The 21,257-nt window shown below is 34.8% G+C and overlaps 1 protein-coding gene and 1 long non-coding RNA gene across 6 annotated transcripts in view; one reads left to right on the top strand and one right to left on the bottom strand.

Moving 5' to 3' along the window:
• The window catches only part of LOC149910388 (uncharacterized), a 176,551-nt gene extending 176,425 nt beyond the window's left edge, over window positions 1-126 (bottom strand). For both annotated transcript variants that reach the window (XR_016457828.1, XR_016457830.1), the window contains exon 1: window positions 6-126. This is a non-coding gene — a long non-coding RNA (uncharacterized LOC149910388). The remainder of the gene's footprint in view (window positions 1-5) is intronic.
• On the top strand, window positions 51-21,222 carry salr (spalt-related). 4 transcript variants are annotated; one of them, XM_090113203.1, is made up of 9 exons: window positions 285-456; window positions 7,330-7,812; window positions 9,994-10,179; window positions 10,399-10,532; window positions 16,139-16,231; window positions 16,374-16,608; window positions 18,159-18,337; window positions 19,016-19,183; window positions 19,345-21,222. In XM_090113203.1, exons 1-9 carry the CDS (start codon window positions 387-389, stop codon window positions 19,711-19,713), a joined length of 1,917 nt encoding a protein of 638 aa, XP_089969329.1. In that variant the 5' UTR covers window positions 285-386; the 3' UTR covers window positions 19,714-21,222. The 4 variants fall into 4 exon arrangements, with proteins under 4 accessions (XP_089969319.1, XP_089969310.1, XP_089969329.1 ...); XM_090113198.1 differs by having other exon boundaries at window positions 288-456; window positions 7,330-9,096; XM_090113193.1 differs by lacking the exon at window positions 285-456 and adding an exon at window positions 51-257 and having other exon boundaries at window positions 7,330-10,179.
• The last annotated feature ends 35 nt before the right edge of the window (window positions 21,223-21,257 follow it).

The following is a 21,257-nucleotide window of genomic DNA, read 5'->3' as shown; positions in this document are numbered from 1 at the left end:
TATACCTGGTGCGCGCGCGCGCGGCCGCCCGCCGCCCGCCGCCTCGCGCTCAGTCCCGCGTCAGATGGCGAGAGGTGCGCTCCTCTGACCGTCCGCACCGCACTCCGAGTCCGCACGCCGCCGAGCCCGTCCGCGGCCGCGAAGTGAACTGTGTCCGGGGCGAGCGCTCCCTGCCATGCGCTGGCCGTGAGCCGCCAGCCCAGCGCCTCTCAACATGCCGCGCGTGAAGCCCGCCTGCGTCCGCCGCGTCTCCATCGGTACTTACTTCTTCACTATCGACACCCAAACATCACCCGACTGAAGGACTGTGAAGTCTCCTTCGGGAGCATAAATCGTGTTACCGCTTTTCGGTTTTTGAAAGTTTTGTTTGTCAATTATTAATTAAAATGATTCAGTTAGCGACGATAAAATTTGGCATTCATCAAAAAGTGCGCAAAAAAATTCGGCCTCTGCGTGGTGAGTAAACAGTGTAGTGAATTGTTGACCCCGGTTATTTCCGATATTTAGCATTAGGCGGCTAATGATGTATGTACGAGCTTTCTTCAATTTTTAATATGAATTTCTTAACCAGTTTAAACTTAATTCGCTTTTATTTTGTCTTTAACAGTCAATATTTCATTATAAGTTAAACGCTCTACCATTTTGGCTCTACCTTTTCCCGTCCAAAAAGTATTACTACGGCAAAATTTGCATTTAAAACAATTTTTAACTGAAAATAAAATCCTACCCTTTTATTATCTTAGTTGATTTAATATGAGCCATTTTTGGTAGCACTTAAATTCATATTAAAGCGATGCATTTTTTCTCTTCAATGAAATTAAAACAAATAGGTACGCTCTTCATAAAGAACAGTAGGTAGGTACCCACTGTAGCTATTCAAAAAAGTTTATAAAAGCCTTTTGTATGTTACCTACTCATAAAAGTAACTACCTAAATGCACACTTATGAATAAATTGCTTTTCTTTGTGATTTCACCACACTCTTGTTAAAACTATATTATGCGCAAAAGCATTTGTACGCCTTAACATTTTTTAAATCGTAGAATTTTATTCAAACATATTTTATAAAATCTTAAATCTTATCGTACATCATTAATGTCAAACACATACCATAATAAAATAATACAACAAAGAAGCAATATTTACTCAAGATTTTGTAATAATGGAATTAAACGAGTCTTCTCGGATAAAAACCAATCAAAAATAAAACGTTAGAAGTTATGCGGAAAGTTTACATTTGAGTGTCATAACCCCGAAAAAGTATCACATTTTTGATAAAAGCCTTAAGTGGCTGTATATTAGTCGAATGACAGGCCGTCAAATTTTTATATATGAGCCGCTACACTTTTTTATTGCTGTTCTATAAAAAATTTAGTGAGCTTTTTATCTTTCAATGATTGAAACAAGCTGCATACCTAATATTCTCGAAGAAATATTTGATAACGAATTTGATGGCTCCAATATAAAAAGCTACTAAGCGATCAGGTTCTAATCCGTATTTACTAAAATGAAATATTGATACTTATGTATATTGCGTCCATTTACCTTGAATGATGAATAATAATTACACTTAATGTATAAATTATAGACTTTCTGTAAGTGGATTAATTACCATCGTGTTTCAAATTATATAGATTAAATATTCAAACGGCTATAATATTTATCGAGTAGGTATATAATCAACACATCATGAACCGAATCTATGATAGATCGCTATTCAAATAAACAGGAAATCCTAATTTTAGCTTAGTTAAACATCAACTGAAAAAGTGGCTTTGATTGAAACCGATTTAAATAGCTTCTGGACGATAAAGACATATGAATATGGGCATATTATTTTTTGTCAATAGGTATAGTGGATATTGTCGAGCGGCATTCTGTTGTATTTTTAATGCAAAACGTTTTTTGCACTTCCCAGTAAGGCGCACGTCGCTGTCGCAAGCCAGCGCTTTGAGTCGCCGCGCTGGCCGCAAAGCTTACACCCAAATTGCGATAAACAGACACCACTAATCCTCCTTCTTACAAACTAACTATTAACCGCACCGGTATCTCGATACAAATGAGACATTTAAGCCCTTACCGCAAGATTATCCCGGATTATTATGATGTTTTGTGTCGGTGCTCACTTTTCGCTCGCTTTTCAATGTAAACATTTACAAACGCTGTCGATAAATAAGGGCCTGCGTAAAATCTATGCCTTCAGATAACTACTTTCTAATATAATAATTATGATGCGGACATCAAATGGACATTAAAAAATAAAAACTCTTTGGTGAAAGTTGAAAAATCTATACGATAAGCAAATTTATGCGTTTACGCATTAAATATTATAATAACCTGATATTGAGTACTTGTGATATCTTAAGTAATTTTCTATATTCGAATATGATAACGGAGAAGACAATCAAGAAATCGATGATACCTACATTAAAAAAGCTCTTGATAGAGTCAAATTCTTATTAAAAATTAGTGTGTTAGTAATTTGGTCATGATTCGTATGTTTTAAACAAAACAAATGGTTTGTTATAATTACATTAAATGCCGACAGCAATAGGTATTTAATCCTTATGTTTTAAATATCGAAAAGTATGCACTTGAAGCCGGTTAAGTGCTATAGGATAACTAAGTGTTGTACTAATTGTGTTAAGGTATATATTAGGTATAATAAATAATAAATTTTGATTAAAAATGTTGTAATTTTCAATTAGAATTTATCTACCTAAATTTGAATTATAACAATGGATGATTAGTGATGCTCCCAAACAAAGGTCGAATAGATCACCGTCACATTGAATTTCATATACCTACATAGTTATAGTTAATATGAATTACAATGACCACACTATTCTTCAAAATAAGATACCAAATACATAATACAATATCGCTTATTATCATTCGTGTCAAGTCATTGGTTCAAACGTTTGGGTAATTTAAAAAATATTAATTAAACATTATTTTTGATTCTCATTTATTTTTTTCATTGTTTGTGTATTCTATTGTAAGGCTAATTTGACCCCAATATAAACTGTCTATTGTTAAGGGACTCATTTAAATGATAACTAACATGAATTCGTTTCCCTGACTTTAATCAGAAATGGAAAATGTATATATTACCTAATGTAAACAATTTCAACGATAAGGTTCCTACAGAAAATATAATTCATTCGTTTGATATCCTCTATCTTTTGGGCAAAACAATATGTACATAATATTATTTTATTTTGCATATAAAAGATTGTCTTTTGAATTGTTAGTAAATGAGAATAGGTACCTACTAAAAGGATACCTACATTTTCACAGCGTTCTTTTTGTTTTAATTTATTGAAATAAAACACACATTTACTTTAAATAAGAAATTTATTATAAAAACCATTCAATAATTATGATATATCTATACATTTATACATACCTATTACCTGAATCCCTTTGTTGTAATAAATATAAAAAACATTATAGTTACTGTTTATCAATACAGTATTAATGACATAAGATTAAACAACAATTTAACGCACCGTGATTTTACATAGAGTCGATAATAGGGATATATTCCACTTTTTTACATTCAAAGTCCACTAAAGATTATTTCGTTTACAATGTGCATTAGGTACCTATACAATAGAACAATTTTATATTTATAAATTTCTCTACAGCCTATTTTTGTCAAGAAGCTGTTACCAACCATTTAGAACTGTCCAAATATATTATAAATATCCTATTAAAATATTTCAATGAATAACGTATAGATCACATAATATTATCATAGTATATTCTGCTTACTAAAGATCAGTGTATATAAGTATGGAAATAAAAATATGGTGAGAACTATGAATATAAATTTAACTAAAAAAATGGGTTATGAAAATCAAAGTTACACGTGCCTACCTATACAAAACATAAACGTACTTGTTACAACACAATATTAGCCAGTCAAAGATAATCATAAATTCAAAAATAATAGAATAAATCCATACATCTATACTAATATTATAAAGCTGAATAGTTTGTTTGTTTGATCGCGCTAATCTCAGGAAGTACTGGTCCGATTTGAAAATTTCTTTCGGTGTTAGATAGCCCATTCGTCGAGGAAGGCTATAGGCTATATATGTATCATCACGCTAAGACCAAACGGAGAGGAGCCACGCAGGTGAAACCGCGGAGCGCAGCTAGTCTATAATATTACCACATACTAATAGCACAGTATTACAATATATATTGTAATACTGTATACGGATAGGCTTTGGTTTTGAAATAATAACTTTTGCAACGGGATGAATTGTGACAAAAATAATTGATATCTTTAGGTAATATGTAAACAAATATGTGATCAAATATTAAATAAGTAAGAATATTAAAGTTTTTCATGCATTAAAATATATTGCACGCCTCATAAGCGAAGCGTTGAGGTGGGTACTAGGTACTGTCACTTCGCGCAAAACATCTGATTTTTCAAACTTAAAATGTCTTTATGTATCATACATTGCACTTGTAAGATAATACATACACACACATATTAAGAAAAAACACTATTTTTAACATTCATGATATTTTTGATGTCATTTTTGTTATTTAAACTAGTTAAAAAACAGTTTAAAAAAGTTCTGTCTTGGACGTCCGTGTGTCTGTATGTGCGGAGGATTTTCTTGTTAACACGATAGCGACCGAAATACTTTACTAATCGAGTCTTTTTTTTTTCTCTTACGCTTGAGTATGCTCAGGAATAGAAAGAACCCTTTCATTTTTCAGGGTCTGATTCGATGTGGTTTAATTGTTATTAAATAAACAAAAATAATAATTACTAAATAATTATTAAAAAAAATTATGAGGCGTGCACTTTTGGATTTTCCAAATTATTTTTGTTTATGATTATAAAATAATATCAACTAAAAAGACAATAGGACCTATTAGGTATATTCTTTGTATTTCGTAAAATACCTAATATAGATAATTTTATAAACGCTACGCTACTAAAATTTTGCATACTGAATTAATTAGGTAGGTACAATAAATAAATTATATTTAAATTTGAAAAAAAAGTTCGATTAATTCGCGCTTCACTGACTTTTTTTCATTTTAAATGTTTTTTTTTTGGCATTTTTAGATACAGATAAACTGCCAATCGAATATTTATCTACTATTGTATAATTATTGACTATATATTCATTATCTAATATGTGAATTGCTACAACTTATTTAAATAATCCTATTTGGTCAAACTATAGGTACTCTCATAAGCTCCTCTACAATTAATAGTTAGCAAAAAAGTAATTTGCCTGCGATAACGTCCTGTAAAGAGAGGGCCTAAACTTAAAATTATTGAAAAAAAATTCTTAATATGGTTTTGAATTTAAATTTATAAAGAATAGCAAAAAATTATAAAAATTTAATAAATTTATAATTTCATTTTTGAATAAGCGCTACAATATTAGATACATGGAATGCAGTTGTCAATTGATGATTAGTAGAAGTATCTGCCTACCGACAAATGTACTGAATAATAAAAGTTACAAATATTATTAAAAGTCTAAAGTGAGTCTAAAATACATATCTACGTCATCCTATGATTATATTTATATACAATATTTTAATTTCTTATTCAAAATTGAAGATTTCGAACAATGACTATAATTATTGTACTTTCTATTGCCTATAATAGAAGTGTTATACTATGCGAAATGAATATAAAGTTCAAAACTTGCAAGGCATAGTAAATTTTAAAGGTTCTTACATAAAAGAAAAACTTCGTCATTATAATATGGAGATCATACAAATTCGTTACATAATTTATAATTATGTTTGAGGTAATCTCATGATTCCAATTGAATAGTTCTAGACGTATCTATTTTTATTTCCTTTATAAGCAGTTTAGTATTATTATAGTTATAGATATATACTATAAAACTATCTTATTAATTATAGATGAAGGCAACGCGCCGCCTTGTTGTAAAAAATTAAAAACGTAGAAACAACGCTTTCATTCTCTCTCTCTCTCTTATTCTGAAATTGAAACAAAGTCATAACCTATACTTTTCAATCGTCAATAAATATAGAAGATGTGACTTGTTGCTCTATCGAATCTAGAGTTTATTTTTATGTAGTTTAAACCGAAATAAATATCATACAACGACTTACGGAAAACATTTTTTAATATTAAGACTAAAAGATTAAAAGTCAGAATAGTTATAAGTTATCTCTTTGAGGCTTGAGCCAAGTGCGTAACTATAAATTAAAGTACTAAGAAAAACAGCCTAGATTTCAATATATATACATATTACGCAAATGTATGTCTTCACTGTACATTTTATAATTTTATTACATGTAAGGTCGTTATCGTTTCTAGCTGTTCCAATTAATATCATTATTTTGTACATGTACCTGAAGTACCACTTTCATGTGCGTCATCATCGTATATTTTGTTATAATATGCAAAAACATATAATTAGTTAGATATACTTGGGTTTGTAATACATATTCGAATTAAAAAACGGCACCAGAATGTTTTACATCATCGCCTTGCCTTCGAGTTATTTACATAATACTGTGTGCCCAGATACTTTTTGCATATTAAGTTCTAGTTTGGACTGTAAATGGTTATTCTAAATTAGTAGAATTATGTCGAGCGTAAACAGTATGGTCTCGTTAATAAGGGCGGTAATATATAAAAGCCCCATATTCATAATTCAACACATCATGACTGACAATATTCCCGTATGACTTTTCTTTCATTGAATAAATATATTTATAAATAGTCACCATAGTAGGACAATAAATATTTTTTATCCTTTCTATTTTTAGCCCTTTAATTACCTAGTTATACAAGTATTGTTATCACTCTATAGGCAATTTTATAACTACTCACTTTACAATGATATATTGATTGCCAAATTTTACCACGTCGCGGTCGTTATAAACATAAGGATATTTCTATAAGTATAAAGTACAGTATACTTACGTTTGGTACGTTTTTAATATTTCAAATACCTTATGTAAATAATTATGATTTTCATAACTCTACATTAGTGTGATATTTTTTTATAAATATGTTCATACCATTACTTCACTTGATAGAAAACTTACGATATGATCTTGAAAATTTTTACAACATGTACTTAAGATGTAATTATAGATTAAATATATTATTTTCCACGTTACTGTTTCGAAATAAATGGAACTTCATTAACATTTGTAAAGATAAAGAAAACGACATCAAATACGTATATATATAGTATTGTTTTATCATTCATGAATAGAACTTTATGTTACAGTTGCACATTTTCATATAAAATATGATATTCGTCGGAATCGCAACAATAACGATTTCTTTTTGTTTTAGGTGAAAGTTCGGGGTCGTGTTCTGAAGAAGAGATAAATAATGTTCTACCGGAAGATGGCAGAGACCGTCCAGAGACGCATATGTGTCCGCGATGTCAGGAACAGTTTGATAACTTTAACGATTTCTTATACCATAAGAGACTTTGCGATGAAAAAGCAATTCAGATGGGTGAAGAAAGAATGCACTCGGATCCCGAAGATATGGTTGTATCAGGGGATGAAGAAATGGATAGTCCTAATAAAAGACTAGAACAAGTAAGAAGGCATCGCCAAGATGCAGAAAATAATAATAGTCTTGAAGATGGAGAGGCTGAAGTACCTGAAGCTGATGTTCCACCAGTTGGATTACCCTTCTCGGTGGCTGGTCATGTAACGCTTGAAGCATTACAAAATACTAAAGTTGCAGTTGCACAGTTTGCGGCCACAGCTATGGCCAATAATGCAAACAATGAGGCTGCTTTACATGAGCTCGCAGTATTACAAAGTACGTTATTTACCCTGCAACATCAACAAGTTTTTCAACTTCAGTTAATAAGACAATTACAAAATCAGTTATCATTAACTAGAAGAAAAGATGATCAGCAGCCAAGTCCACCACCTTGTGAACAAGAACCGACCGCTCCATCGACGCCAGTTCGCTCACCGTCGCCGCCTCGTCCGCCACGGGAGCCATCTCCTGTTGAACCAGCTCCTCCTACTAGCCAAAGCTTGCCATCAACCCACTCGCACATTACGCCTAAGATGGAACCGATATCCATTCCTAAACCTCCGACCTCATCTCCACCTATGATGTCTCATCCACCCTATAGCTCCATTTCTTCATCATTAGCATCTTCAATAATCACAAACAACGATCCTCCACCGTCCCTAAATGAACCAAACACACTTGAAATGCTACAGAAGCGAGCACAAGAGGTACTTGATAACGCATCTCAAGGACTTCTAGCGAATAATTTAGCTGATGAACTGGCTTTTCGAAAGTCAGGAAAAATGTCACCGTATGATGGAAAAAGCGGAGGGAGAAATGAGCCTTTCTTTAAACACAGGTGCAGATACTGTGGCAAAGTGTTTGGAAGTGATTCAGCGCTTCAAATCCATATTCGATCACATACTGGAGAAAGGCCTTTTAAATGTAACGTATGCGGATCAAGATTCACGACAAAAGGAAATCTTAAAGTACATTTCCAAAGACACACGGCCAAATTCCCTCATGTCAAAATGAACCCGAACCCAGTGCCAGAACATTTAGACAAATACCATCCTCCGCTATTAGCGCAGCTGTCTCCGGGGCCTATACCTGGAATGCCACCACACCCTCTCCAGTTTCCACCAGGTGCGCCTGCACCTTTTCCGCCAAGCTTGCCATTATATAGACCAACGCATCATGACCTTCTTCCTCCACGTCCACTTGGAGATAAACCTCTGCCACCACATCCACTTTTTGCAATGCGGGAAGAACAAGATGCCCCTGCTGATTTAAGCAAACCTTCTGCACCAAGTCCTTCCCGATCGACATCGGATATGTTTAAGTCAGAACCGCAAGACGAAGAAAGCCAACGAGATTCCAGTTTTGAAGAAACTGACCGAATATCACCTAAACGAGAGCCCGAAGAAAATGAGCCTGTGCAAGAAACAGAGCAAGAGCGATATCCATCCACCTCACCTTATGACGATTGCAGCATGGACTCAAAATATAGCAATGAAGATCAAATCGGCCGAGAAAGTCCTCACGTGAAGCCGGACCCCGATCAACCGGAAAATTTATCAAGTAAGAATCAATCGATATCTGGACCAATTTCAATAGCTACGGGACTTCGTACTTTTCCGTCTTATCCACTATTTCCCCACTCTCCTCCAAGTAGTATCTCCTCAGGTAGTGTAACTCCATTCCCAAATATTCCTAACAATATAATTGACCCAGATCTCTCTCGTGACCCTATAATATACAATTCTCTTCTACCACGTCCTGGTAGCAACGATAATTCATGGGAAAGTTTGATAGAAATTACAAAAACTTCAGAAACATCTAAGTTGCAACAATTAGTAGATAATATTGATAATAAAGTAACCGATCCTAATGAATGCATTGTATGCCATCGCGTTCTTTCATGTAAAAGTGCACTACAGATGCACTATCGTACTCATACTGGTGAACGACCATTTCGATGCAAGTTGTGCGGTCGAGCTTTTACTACAAAAGGGAATTTGAAAACGCACATGGGCGTCCACCGAATTAAACCTCCCTCTCAAATGTTACACCAATGTCCCGTTTGTCACAGAAAATTTACTGACCCAAGCATTTTACATCAACATATTCGAATGCATACGGGCGATCGTTGCAATGTTTCTTTTGATCAGGGCACCCGAGATACTTGCGATAGTCAATCATTCAGTAATAATGACTCCGATATCACAGACTATTCTCCATTTTGCAACATCCCCACTCCTACCTTTCCAACTCCCTCCACTCCTGGCGACCGAAGGGCGGACTCCCGCGGAACCGACGATGAGAGCGGCCGTGAAGAGCGCGAGCTTACTACTCGGGAGTTCGACGATGAATCTGAAATAAAGGATCGTCGAACTTCGCCGCTCTCCGTCTGCGCCACGGCGTCCGAATGCGAAATAAAAACCATCACCACAACGGCTTCCCTCCCATCGGCGACAGGTTCGGAGAGCGGGCGGAGTGCGCGAGCCTCGCCACCGTCGCCCTCGCCGTCACCATCGGCCCTGTCAACGCCGCCGCGCCTGCCGCATCACTCGCCGCTGCCCTCGCCGCCCACACCCCTGGCTGCGCTCGGTGCTCTCGGTGGATCGCCCTTCAGCCCGCTCGGACTTGCTTTTCCTCCCGCAGGTATGCGAAAGCGGGATCTTAAATAATCGTCCGCCCCGGTCGTCCACTTTTCCATTCCCTACATGTTGTCCTAATACTTTTTACTCTAATATTACCTTACCGGGTGCTTAAGGACATGATGGCTATGATTAACAAGTAATCTATCTTTGTTTTAAATGAGATGTTCGTATTGTGACCCGGAAAATAACAATTAAAAATGTTTTTCTTTTCCTTGTCTAGTGCGTGGTAATACGACGTGTACCATCTGCTACAAAACCTTTGCCTGCAACTCCGCACTGGAGATCCACTACCGAAGTCACACCAAAGAACGTCCGTTCAAGTGCACGGTCTGCGATAGAGGCTTTTCGACAAAGGTTAGTTTATTTTTTATTCTGTAAATAGATATATTTTTATGTATATTTACTAAATTACCTACTAGATAGTCTATATTCTATATTTAAAAAAGTGGAATCAGAAAATTATATTATTCAAAACGAAATTCCTTATATCTAATCGTATAAACTCCTATCGAGTATCTTTGGCTCGAAGCCAGTTCATACTTTATTGTTACACAAATAGCGACACATATCTACGCGTTTACGACGTTTCCTCTAATTTTCACAACATATCTAATGCCTTATTGGCGAAAACAAACGTTTTCAACGTGTAAATGCTGTATATAAATGTTGCCATAATAATTGCATACGGGTTTTAACATATAAAGATTATATTTACGGTTACTTATAAGATAAAGTCGTCCGTCCGCCCGGTTTACCAAAAACCAACTCAATGTTGGTGTACGAAACTGCATACTCCGGTTTCATTTCATCCAAGTTTCAGTGCATTAATTTTGCAGGCTGTAATTACAAGTCTCTAGTCGACGCCTCTAGCTCGCATAAGTTTCGGTCGTTATTCGTTGTCTTCCTCTCTCGAGCCCAGACTTGCTGAGTAATTGACGACCAACTTTACAAACTTGTAGGCTCGTTTATTCTGATTTAATCAAATCGTATTGTATTAACTTCCTTTTTGGTTCGATTATTTACTTATTGTATATTAGACCTTATTCATGGTGCATTTGAATGCATTTTTTAAGTGCATGCTTAGGCCGATAAGCGTGTCTACATTTTAATTTATGGGCTAACAGCTCATAATTATAACTTAATTAAATATCTATAGCAATTGTGCAAGAATTATTTATTAAGCAGTGCCGTCTTTAGGATCAACGAGGCTATGGGCCAAGGTACTGGCTGGGGCCTATGTAAGGGATGGAAAATCCTTAAATTTTAACTTTATCATTTTTCAGTTTACAATAACGCAATAGGCTAAATCGTAACCCCGTCTCTTAACACCCCACATATGAGAGTTCAATAAATATTATAATTTCTATTTTACCAAGTGTGTGATTTGATATTTTTCTTATTATGTTATAAAATTTGTTGTTGTATATCGAAAATTTTCAGAATTGTGGGGCCCCTGCCTACCTCGGGGCCTCGGGCCAGGGCCCTGCGGGCCCTGCCTTAAAGACGGCACTGTTATTAAGTTACCCATAGCAACTCTACAAAACTATTTATATCAACATAATTATAATATACTTCCAATGTAGGATTAATAATAATTTTGGTGCTGATATTTCTGGCGTCACTTTATATACCTACCTACTGATAGAAATTAGAAAAATAACTAAGATAGGCACGCTGAGGAATGCATATCTTTTTGTCTAACGTTTTCCTTAATCATAGGACTCATATTCGCCCTTATATCCTCATCACCTTAAATGGTGGTTGAATCCTTTAAACGGCTTTCATTACAGTCTATTTATGTCTTAGGTAAGAAACCACTCAACGGCATAACTTGACTTTCGCCGATTTACCGGCGAGCCGTGTTCACTTGACGCGCTCAGATATGCAACACTCGCTTTACATTAAAGCGCTATTCTAGATATTACATCACCTTTCTATTGTTATTTTCTCGATTCCCCGTAGGTATTGAATGTTACATTTGCTGCTTCAAGCCTCGGATTTATTTGTGTTATTTTGTACGTGTCTCGAGATAGATTAAATACTACAGATACCTACCTATATTATAAAAGGAAAACGTAGGCTTTTGTAAGAAATGCTTTTTGTAGTAAAGTTATTTCAGCCCAGATAAATTCATCGAACGATTGTAAGATATATCAGTATTGATTAGTTTTGGAGCGAAGACAAAAAGATTAGGTATAAACTGCTTCAAGAGTTTTGCTCTCCCCCAGCGATGATAATAAAGCAATATCAGATTAAAATAATTAATGCAATACTTAAGACGGTTCAAAGAATATTTCTGCTTTTATGGCAAATCAAGTTTTATAATCAGTCCGGCCAATATTTCAAGCATAAAGCTGCGCTTGCGTCGCGGTCCATCGTCGCCACAAAAATGATAAGTCATAAAAACAACGTCACGGAAAACGATCGGAATATTAATTCATGTCGTAAAATATTTATTGCTTATAAATCCTTGAGCCTTTACCTACGCCTCTTCTCATAAAAAGATTATTTATGCTTCACAAAATAATATTTTTTCGTTGTTTCCCTAAGTGTCTATGCGGGCCTTATCAATAAAATGAGTCTAAAAGTTTATTTTATGATGGCGCCGCAAATTCACTCAGATACTACCCTATATCTTTATCTGTATACCTATTGTTGGAAATATATTTATCTAGAGTAATATCACCCTGATATACCTATAGATACCTATACCTACTGCAAGTTACATTTCTTACATTGCCGAAATATACCTTTCGCAAAATTTCCCTAATTATATTAATTACAAAAACTTAAAGTATGCATAAAATATTTTAAATGTAGTGGCCACCCCGGTTTCACGCAGAATGGTTACGACGACTTCTCAGTAAACTTACACATAAACCGCTTACAAATATTTTATCAGAATTACCTACATAAAATTATTATAGCTCAATATTGTCTTGTTTGTGTTAAAACAATGTGATTTCACATTGTGAATAACAAATGGCAGCCGGTATTATTTTTAAATTACATTAAAACTTTAATACTTATAGCTGGTTAAACTATAAAATAATATCATTTTTAAATTCATGACCCACTTCTTATTCTCTGATACAAACATCAAAATTTATGAAGATATAATTACGTTTTTATGATATTGTGCAACGTTGCATGCACAGTAAACATAACAAATAATTATTAAGTGCAAATTTGTCTGCATGATAAGATTGTACCTGTTATATTTTAATGCATACAACTGCAGTAAAATATTAAATGTATCGACTTTACCGTAGCGTGGCAGAATGTGAATGTCAGATCGCTTGTAGAGAATATCGGGAAACAAGCAGCGAGGCCTTATCGAATAGTGTCTGCTTACAAGCACATTTAAAATTACAATAAGTGTCGCCAACACCCGTACCGATGAAAGTTCACGCGCCAAACTATGTATTATCGATTATTCTGATCACCGTTGCCAGTTTATTGACTCCAAATACTCTTCCAACTTTAAGATTATCTAAGTACAATGCACTTTCACGAAAATACATGAAAATATGATGTGATGATCGAAAAGGAAAATAGGTAATTCATATTGACCAATAAATGCCCAGCCATAATGGAGGGAATGGATTGGATATCATAAATTATAATAATTAATATCTTTGTAATAAGTAGGTACAATATAGGCGTGAAAGTATAGGTAGTACCTACCAATGAAATTAGTTAATATTATGTAATACATCACATATAAACAAAATGTATCTATTTATGAGTATAATATTTTAAAAATCTTTATTAGTATAAAATTATGAATCAGCACTCAAGTCAAAATAGACAATTATTTTTATAAAACAGAGATAAGCCCGCATAATGACATTTTTATTATCTTTTTATGGTCCATGATATATTTCCCTTAAATTTTAAATATTATAATTCAAGATTCAAATTTTATTATTTTTATAAACATCCATTCGAAGATTCTTCTAGATTACAAACCTTTTCATTTAAATACGGTCTCTACCGTCGCGTAACTGGTACTGATATTATGTGGATATTACATACATATTATGTACTAGCGCGCCATCTGTTACTGAATAGCTAAACTATTTCTTAAGAATTTAAGAAATTTTTAATTTAACTATTCTTTATCTATAATAATTGTTAGATATTAAGTGATCCTAATTGTTCCATATTTTTTTAATAAGTTATTTAGTCCGGGATACATCGCCCATTTTTGCAAGTGATTACTATCAAGCTAATTTTTCGTGAGTAGCTTTATTTTGATGAGATGCCCAATAATTTCATGTACAAAACTCTCGATTGTGGTAGCTACCAGAGGAAACAAGGATAAAATATTTTGATTTGATGGTTCTCAAATATTAATTACTAACTGAATGTTTTTTTTTGTTCAATCTCAAGATAATTATCTAAATTATTCGAAAAAATATTTGTCCTACAAAATCTATGGTTTGATCAAAGAGTCCCCCTTTCCAATGTGTATCGATAACGAAGTCATCATAAATGATTACTAACCAGCTGATTTTTTTATTTTCACTTATTTAATACTTATATAATTCAACAGACATATTGTCCTACAAATTGCGTAATAAATATTTGAGAACCGTCAAATCAAGAATTTTTATCCTTGTTACCTCTGTAAGCTACCACAATCGAGAGTTTCGTACATGAAATTATTGGGCATCTCATCAAAATAAAGCTACTCACGAAAAATTAGCTTGATAGTAATCACTTGCAAAAATGGGCGATGTATCCCGGACTAATTGTAAAGTAGAGCTATATAAAACCTAATTATTTTACGAAATGAAAAATTAATTTACAAGATAACTCACGAACTAATTAGGTAATTTAAAACCAATTTTATTTTTATTTAATATAGAATGACTAAGTAGAATAGAATATATACAGGGTGTCCCACTATTGGTATACTAAGCGCGAAGAGACTTGTAGTTTTGCATACACTGATCACGTAAAAAATACTTAAACAACAAAATTACGTCAAAAATTGTTTGCTAAATTTTTCCTGAAAATCCATGTTTTCTTCTATATCTTCGCGCAGCCGGCATAATATACCGCTTCTCTAATGTGAGCATTTTGTCTATGAAAACATAATCTTAAACGATAGCTCACGTGCTGGTGGCAAAGTTGGGCGGGTTGCTTGTTATGGGTGTACACATAGAGTTTTAAGAATAATTCATCTATTTGAAAAAAAAAATGCGTCTGGAATTTTATAAGTATTTTTTACGTACTCAGCGTATGCAAAGCTATAACCTCCTTTGAGCTTAGTATACCAACAGTGGGACACCCTGTATATTCATAATACAGGGTTTAAAGGTTTGAGCGTTTGGCATTGATAAATATTATTAAAATAACTTAAAATTTTTAAAGCATTTTAATGTAAATATTATATCTTCTCAATAATAATGAGTTAAGGAAGATAAATCAAGACATCGTCAATGCATAAGAATTACCTAATTAATAACTACAAAGTTACAAAGTATCACGTGACCTCATTTTTAATGTTCATAAACTCTTATAAATCACTTTGTGTTAAATAATACGGCGCTTCACTTTTTCCCGATTATTTTTTATTTTAATTTAATGACTACTTCTATATGTTTTATTGAAAAGATAAATATAATTTAAGGGGACAACTGAATTTATATTTTTTGTTTACAAAAAAAGGAATTCTAAACGTAGTAAAGACAGTAGATATGAGTTTTACAAGTCTTGCGCTTTATTTTGAGTATTTTTATAAAAATTCGTGATTCATAACGAAAGCTCGATAGGTAGGGATTTTGTTAATCCTCTGTGCGTACCTAGACATATTCTTCTCGTTGATTTCATATTAGATGATAATTTTAACTCTTTTTATTATCCAATGTATTGTTTGAACTTTTCCCCCAATTAGAAACTTTATGTGAGCTGAGCGTGTGTGTAAATTTTGCGTGTATTTGTGGTTCCAGAGCAGTGGCGGTTGCCAATGCGGCAGGCGCGCGCGCGCTCCTCGCCCGCCACACGCCACTGCTTTGGACCTCTGGAACGCCTTCGTCTACCCGGTATGAGAGAGTGACGCCTGAGCGTGGCCTCTATAAAATCATTATTTTGCTTCTGCACTTAACCGCCCCAAAATTGCATTCTTATTTCTTATTAAGCAGCGAGTGACGAAATCTCAGAACTAATCGTCGTTTCTTTCGATAGGGTAACATGAAGCAACACATGCTCACGCACAAGATTCGGGACATGCCACCGGGCTTCGACAAAAATGGAAGTGGTCCTACGGGAGCGGCGAGCGAGGACGGCCGCGATCCGAGCCCCGAGAGGCGCTCCTCGCCCGACAAGATGGACTTGAAGCGGTCTCCGCCCGCGCACCCGCCGCCGCCGATGAATCACCCGCCCCCGATTGACATGCCGCCTTTACCAAAGAGACTAACAGGTAATTGTTATGATACAACTCGACAGAGCAAACGTTACATGAATTTAAATGCACTTCGTGTAACATTTTGGTGGATAGGGTAGATCGTTTGAAGTATTGAACTATTGAACCGATTTTAATGAAACTTGTTTCATAAGTATATACGAATATTATTCAATAAACTAAGTTTTGGTAGATTTTCATCGGATATTTATTTTAAGAGCGAAGTTTATGTACCTAGAGTTATATTTTAATTTAGCATTATGTATGTAGGTAGGTACCATCGGCCATCCTTCCTAATAACTTTAAATATCTTATTAATTGATAAACTCAATTTGAAATTGTTTAGAGATTAGACCTTACCTATATAGGTAGTACCTAAAGGTGCTATAAATGGTAACGATACTTATATCGTATCATCAAATGATTTATTTTCGTCTGTAATATAAATAAAAGTTCAATTTAAATAAGTAGGCCGAAACTTTACATTTATTTCACTCCGCCGTGTCCTCGCTATTCTGACATGCTGGGAATATTCAATGCTCTTTAGTGGAATTAAATTCCATACGTAGACGGTAGAATTGTTTGAATCCGTACAACTTAATGTGGTTGAATGCAATATTGATCAAGTAACAATGTTTAATTTAGATCATAAAAATACCAAGATAATTGCTCTTTACCGTATTAAAAATATAACACGAGACGTACTTTAAAATAAGATGTAAAAGGTGATGGTCCAAAAAAAACCCAGAGTCGATTTAGACAAATTGGGTATCAATGGCTTTATTATATTGCACAATTTACCCCACCGAAAAATTAATGCCCATATCCATGGGGTATGAGAGTTATAGGCTAACAAAGTATATATGGAAAAATCATGAGTAACTTGTTATTTAGCCTATAACTCTCATAAGTACCCCATGGATATAGGCATTAATTTTTCGGTGGGGTAAAATGTGCAATATAATAAAGCCATTGATACCCAATTTGTCTAAATCGACTCTGGGTTTTTGGTCCATACATTTTTGGACCCCAGAAAAACCCAGAGTCGATTTAGACAAATTGGGTATCAATGGCTTTATTATATTACACAATTTACCCCACCGAAAAATTAATGCCCATATCCATGGGGTATGAGAGTTATAGGCTAAATAACAAGTTACTCATGATTTTTCCATATATAATTTGTTAGCCTATAACTCTCATACCCCATGGATATGGGCATTAATTTTTCGGTGGGGTAAATTGTGCAATATAATAAAGCCATTGATACCCAATTTGTCTAAATCGACTCTGGGTTTTTGGTCCATACATTTTTGGACCATCTCCTTTCGTGTTTTTAACACAGACGCACACATGTTTAATTCTCTTACACATGCAATTAAAGACTAAACTTTACTACTACTAATTTTTGCATTCGGGGCGATGTCGTTTAAACACTAATTATGGGGACAAGAAATTGCTCCTATGTCAAATTTTTTATATGTATATTCTTTGTCACATAAACCTGCATTCGAGGTGAATATGGCTATATATATTCATTGTCACTACATAAACCCTTTATTCCCCAGTGCCAAGTGCACCTGTACACCCACCGCCGTCAGCGTCGTCGAAGCATTTATGCGGAGTTTGCCGCAAGAACTTCTCGTCGTCGTCCGCTCTGCAGATCCACATGCGAACCCACACTGGGGACAAGCCCTTCCGATGCGCGGTCTGCCAGAAAGCGTTCACAACCAAAGGAAACCTCAAGGTGAATATTTTTTGGAAATAGCTTAGTTTGTTCTGTTGTTGGTAATTTAAATTATTTACAAACATAATATTATTTAACAAAACAAAAATTTTAAAAAAGGTATGGTAGTTGTAACTAATTTCATTGTACCTATTTGTATCTATTTTATAGTTTGTTCTTTCTACCTAAACAGTTGCAATTTTAAAAGAAAAAATAACTCATCAATTAATTATAATAGCAGATTTTTAAATTAATGATTATGGTATGTAAATTAAACACGCTCCGAAATATAAAACATTTAATGTATGTTCCAAAAAACATAAATGTATTCGACATTCTAGAATATGAATTTAATTTCTTCCATAGGTAGGTACATATTTTATCGAACATGTCATGGAATCGAATAAATAGTTCATCACTATACGCACACAATTGTATAAAAGTTAGGTATTAGTTATGACCACTCAGAAATGTTTCACTCTTGCACCAACATATATTTGCCGAACGATCAATAAATCATGGAAAATATAAATACCTTTAGATATATGTATTATGGAAAAAGAACAATATGTATACATAGAGCATAACACTATTTTCTCTCAAAAACATGTACTAACCTACAACCAAATACCTACTACCTACGTACCTACACATTTATCAAAAAGTACTCAAAAATATTAACGGGAACATTTGACGCAGGTGCACATGGGCACGCACATGTGGAGCGGCAGCGCGTCGCGGCGCGGGCGGCGCATGTCGCTGGAGCTGCCGCCGCGCCCGCTGCACGAGCCGCACGACCTGCTGCGGCGCCCCGACCTCTTCTACCCCTACCTGCCCGCGCCTTTCCTTAACGGCATGCAGCAGAAAGTAAGCTGACCACTTTTACGTACTTATCTAATAGATTAGCTGGTTATTGTCAAAGAATATAAAGCTCAAGGATCAATCATTCAATCAAGTCAAATTTCCAGTATCGTTTAATCAACCTTGTTTCAAAGGGCCAACTAAAACTATAATCTTTTTGTCCACAGTTGAATGAAATATCAGTCATACAACAGAGCGCTGGACAGAACGGCGTCGCTGGTAAATTCCCAGGCCTGCTCGGATTCGGTGCATTCGGAGCCGGAAGGCCCGGCGCAGCATCGCCACTAGAGAGGCCGCCGTCTTTGGAGAATGATGAGCGCCAAGCCGCTATGCGTGAACTTGCCGAACGAGGTCGAGAGCTGGCTGAGCGCAGTCGGCAAATGCGCGAGGAGAGCGAGCACTACCGCTCCCCGCCGGCGCACGCGCCGCACCCCCCGCCGCCCGCGCAGCCCTCCCCGCCCGCGCCGCACCACCCGCACTCGCACCCGCTGGCGTCGCTCCCGCCGCCCGCCCGGACCGAAGGCCTCACCGTTTGAAATGATATCGCCCAGTCGATATATCACTCGAATATACCTACCGATCGACGATCGATCCGATAAGTCGTGCATCAGCAACTAGAACTCCTGCAATGCCCGATCACATTCCAAATAATCGACTCTCCGCGGGCTACGAAGAATCTCTAACTTGCTAATGGCCATTGACCATACCGAGTATTCTCAATTATGTACAAAGATTAAACTTGAGTACTCAAAGTGACGGACTGATATATGAAAAAAAAACGTTTTATAATAGCGTAAGCTAACACGCTAAGTGTATCGATGTATGTATCGAGTCATTATTCCAAGTGTTATTACGCCTAGTATTACTATAAGTAACTTATATGCACGAGTACGGGCCTGGGGCAATCCGGGGCTCGTAAGAGTCCCACTATTATGTCATTACTCTGTGATAGTGCACATGAAGAGGCTGTATCTTATGGACAGAAGTATGGAAACGGTATCAGATATATTGGATGCAGTCGAATGTGCTATAACATCAAAAGTAATTATAAATTATCCCAAAAATTAATTAAATTCATAAATCTATATATCTTAATAATTATGTAAATAAAATGTATAATATTTAGGTTCGTAAGTAAAATAGATTAATTAATTATTATGCTATATCTATATTATGTCTCAACTGGAGTGCGATATGCATGATTTCTTTAATACCACATTCCAATGTGAAGAGATTCTTTAGTAAATTATTGAAATGTATCAAATGTTGATACATCATCAAATTTCAAGTAGGCAGCAAAGTATTTATAAGAATCTTCTTTGGCAACGAAAAATATCTGTATAAGATTTTATTGATGAATGCATTATTTAAAGGAATGTATACCTTATTAACTTATTCTCGCTCTAAGTACTCAATATATTTACTATATTTAATTACGGTAACAGAGGTTAATGACATATTCATATCATGTAAATTAAAAAGTATTTGCATTTGAGGTCTACATAGATTTAAGTGTTTAAGAGTCATAGCTATATTGCTTTAGGATATTTCAACATATCTTTGTAAAAATGTATCTTACTTATTTTCCATAATAATGAAAGTGTGTACTTCACAGACTGACCGTTTATTTACGAAATTTTGTTTCCAAAAATGTGCATTTCAATGTTTGTAACTAAAAGCCGAACTGTTATACGATTATTTATAATTATTATTGTTTCATAGTGATGTGTTTCGTACTTCTAAATAGATGTGTATAAATGTTCAGCTAAATTATTTATATTGTCAAATCATGCATACACTCGTAGAAATAAATGATTGTGAGGCGATAGGCCTCTACAACAATTTAGTTGTCTAGTATAAATTCTCATAGCACCTACAATTTAATTTTCATGTTGCGAATAGATATAGCGTAGCGTTAGCCATGAATATGATGTGTCATGTCCATGTCAGTATAAATAATCAATTGTAAATTATTAAATGTTTATGTAAATGTCCAGAAAGTATTCAAATTATTTAAAAAACAATTATAACACTAATTACTTTTCTTTTTTGTTCTCCTTCTACCTTATCCTTCGTTTTT

This window comes from Colias eurytheme, chromosome 2, assembly GCF_061535395.1.
Source record: "Colias eurytheme isolate Ceu_HAF_F1 chromosome 2, ilColEury1 Martin Lab GWU primary, whole genome shotgun sequence".
In the NCBI taxonomy this organism is placed as follows: Eukaryota; Metazoa; Arthropoda; class Insecta; order Lepidoptera; family Pieridae; genus Colias; species Colias eurytheme.
The sequence above is the reverse complement of the archived record's forward strand: the minus strand, read 5'-3'. Positions and strand labels throughout refer to the sequence as shown.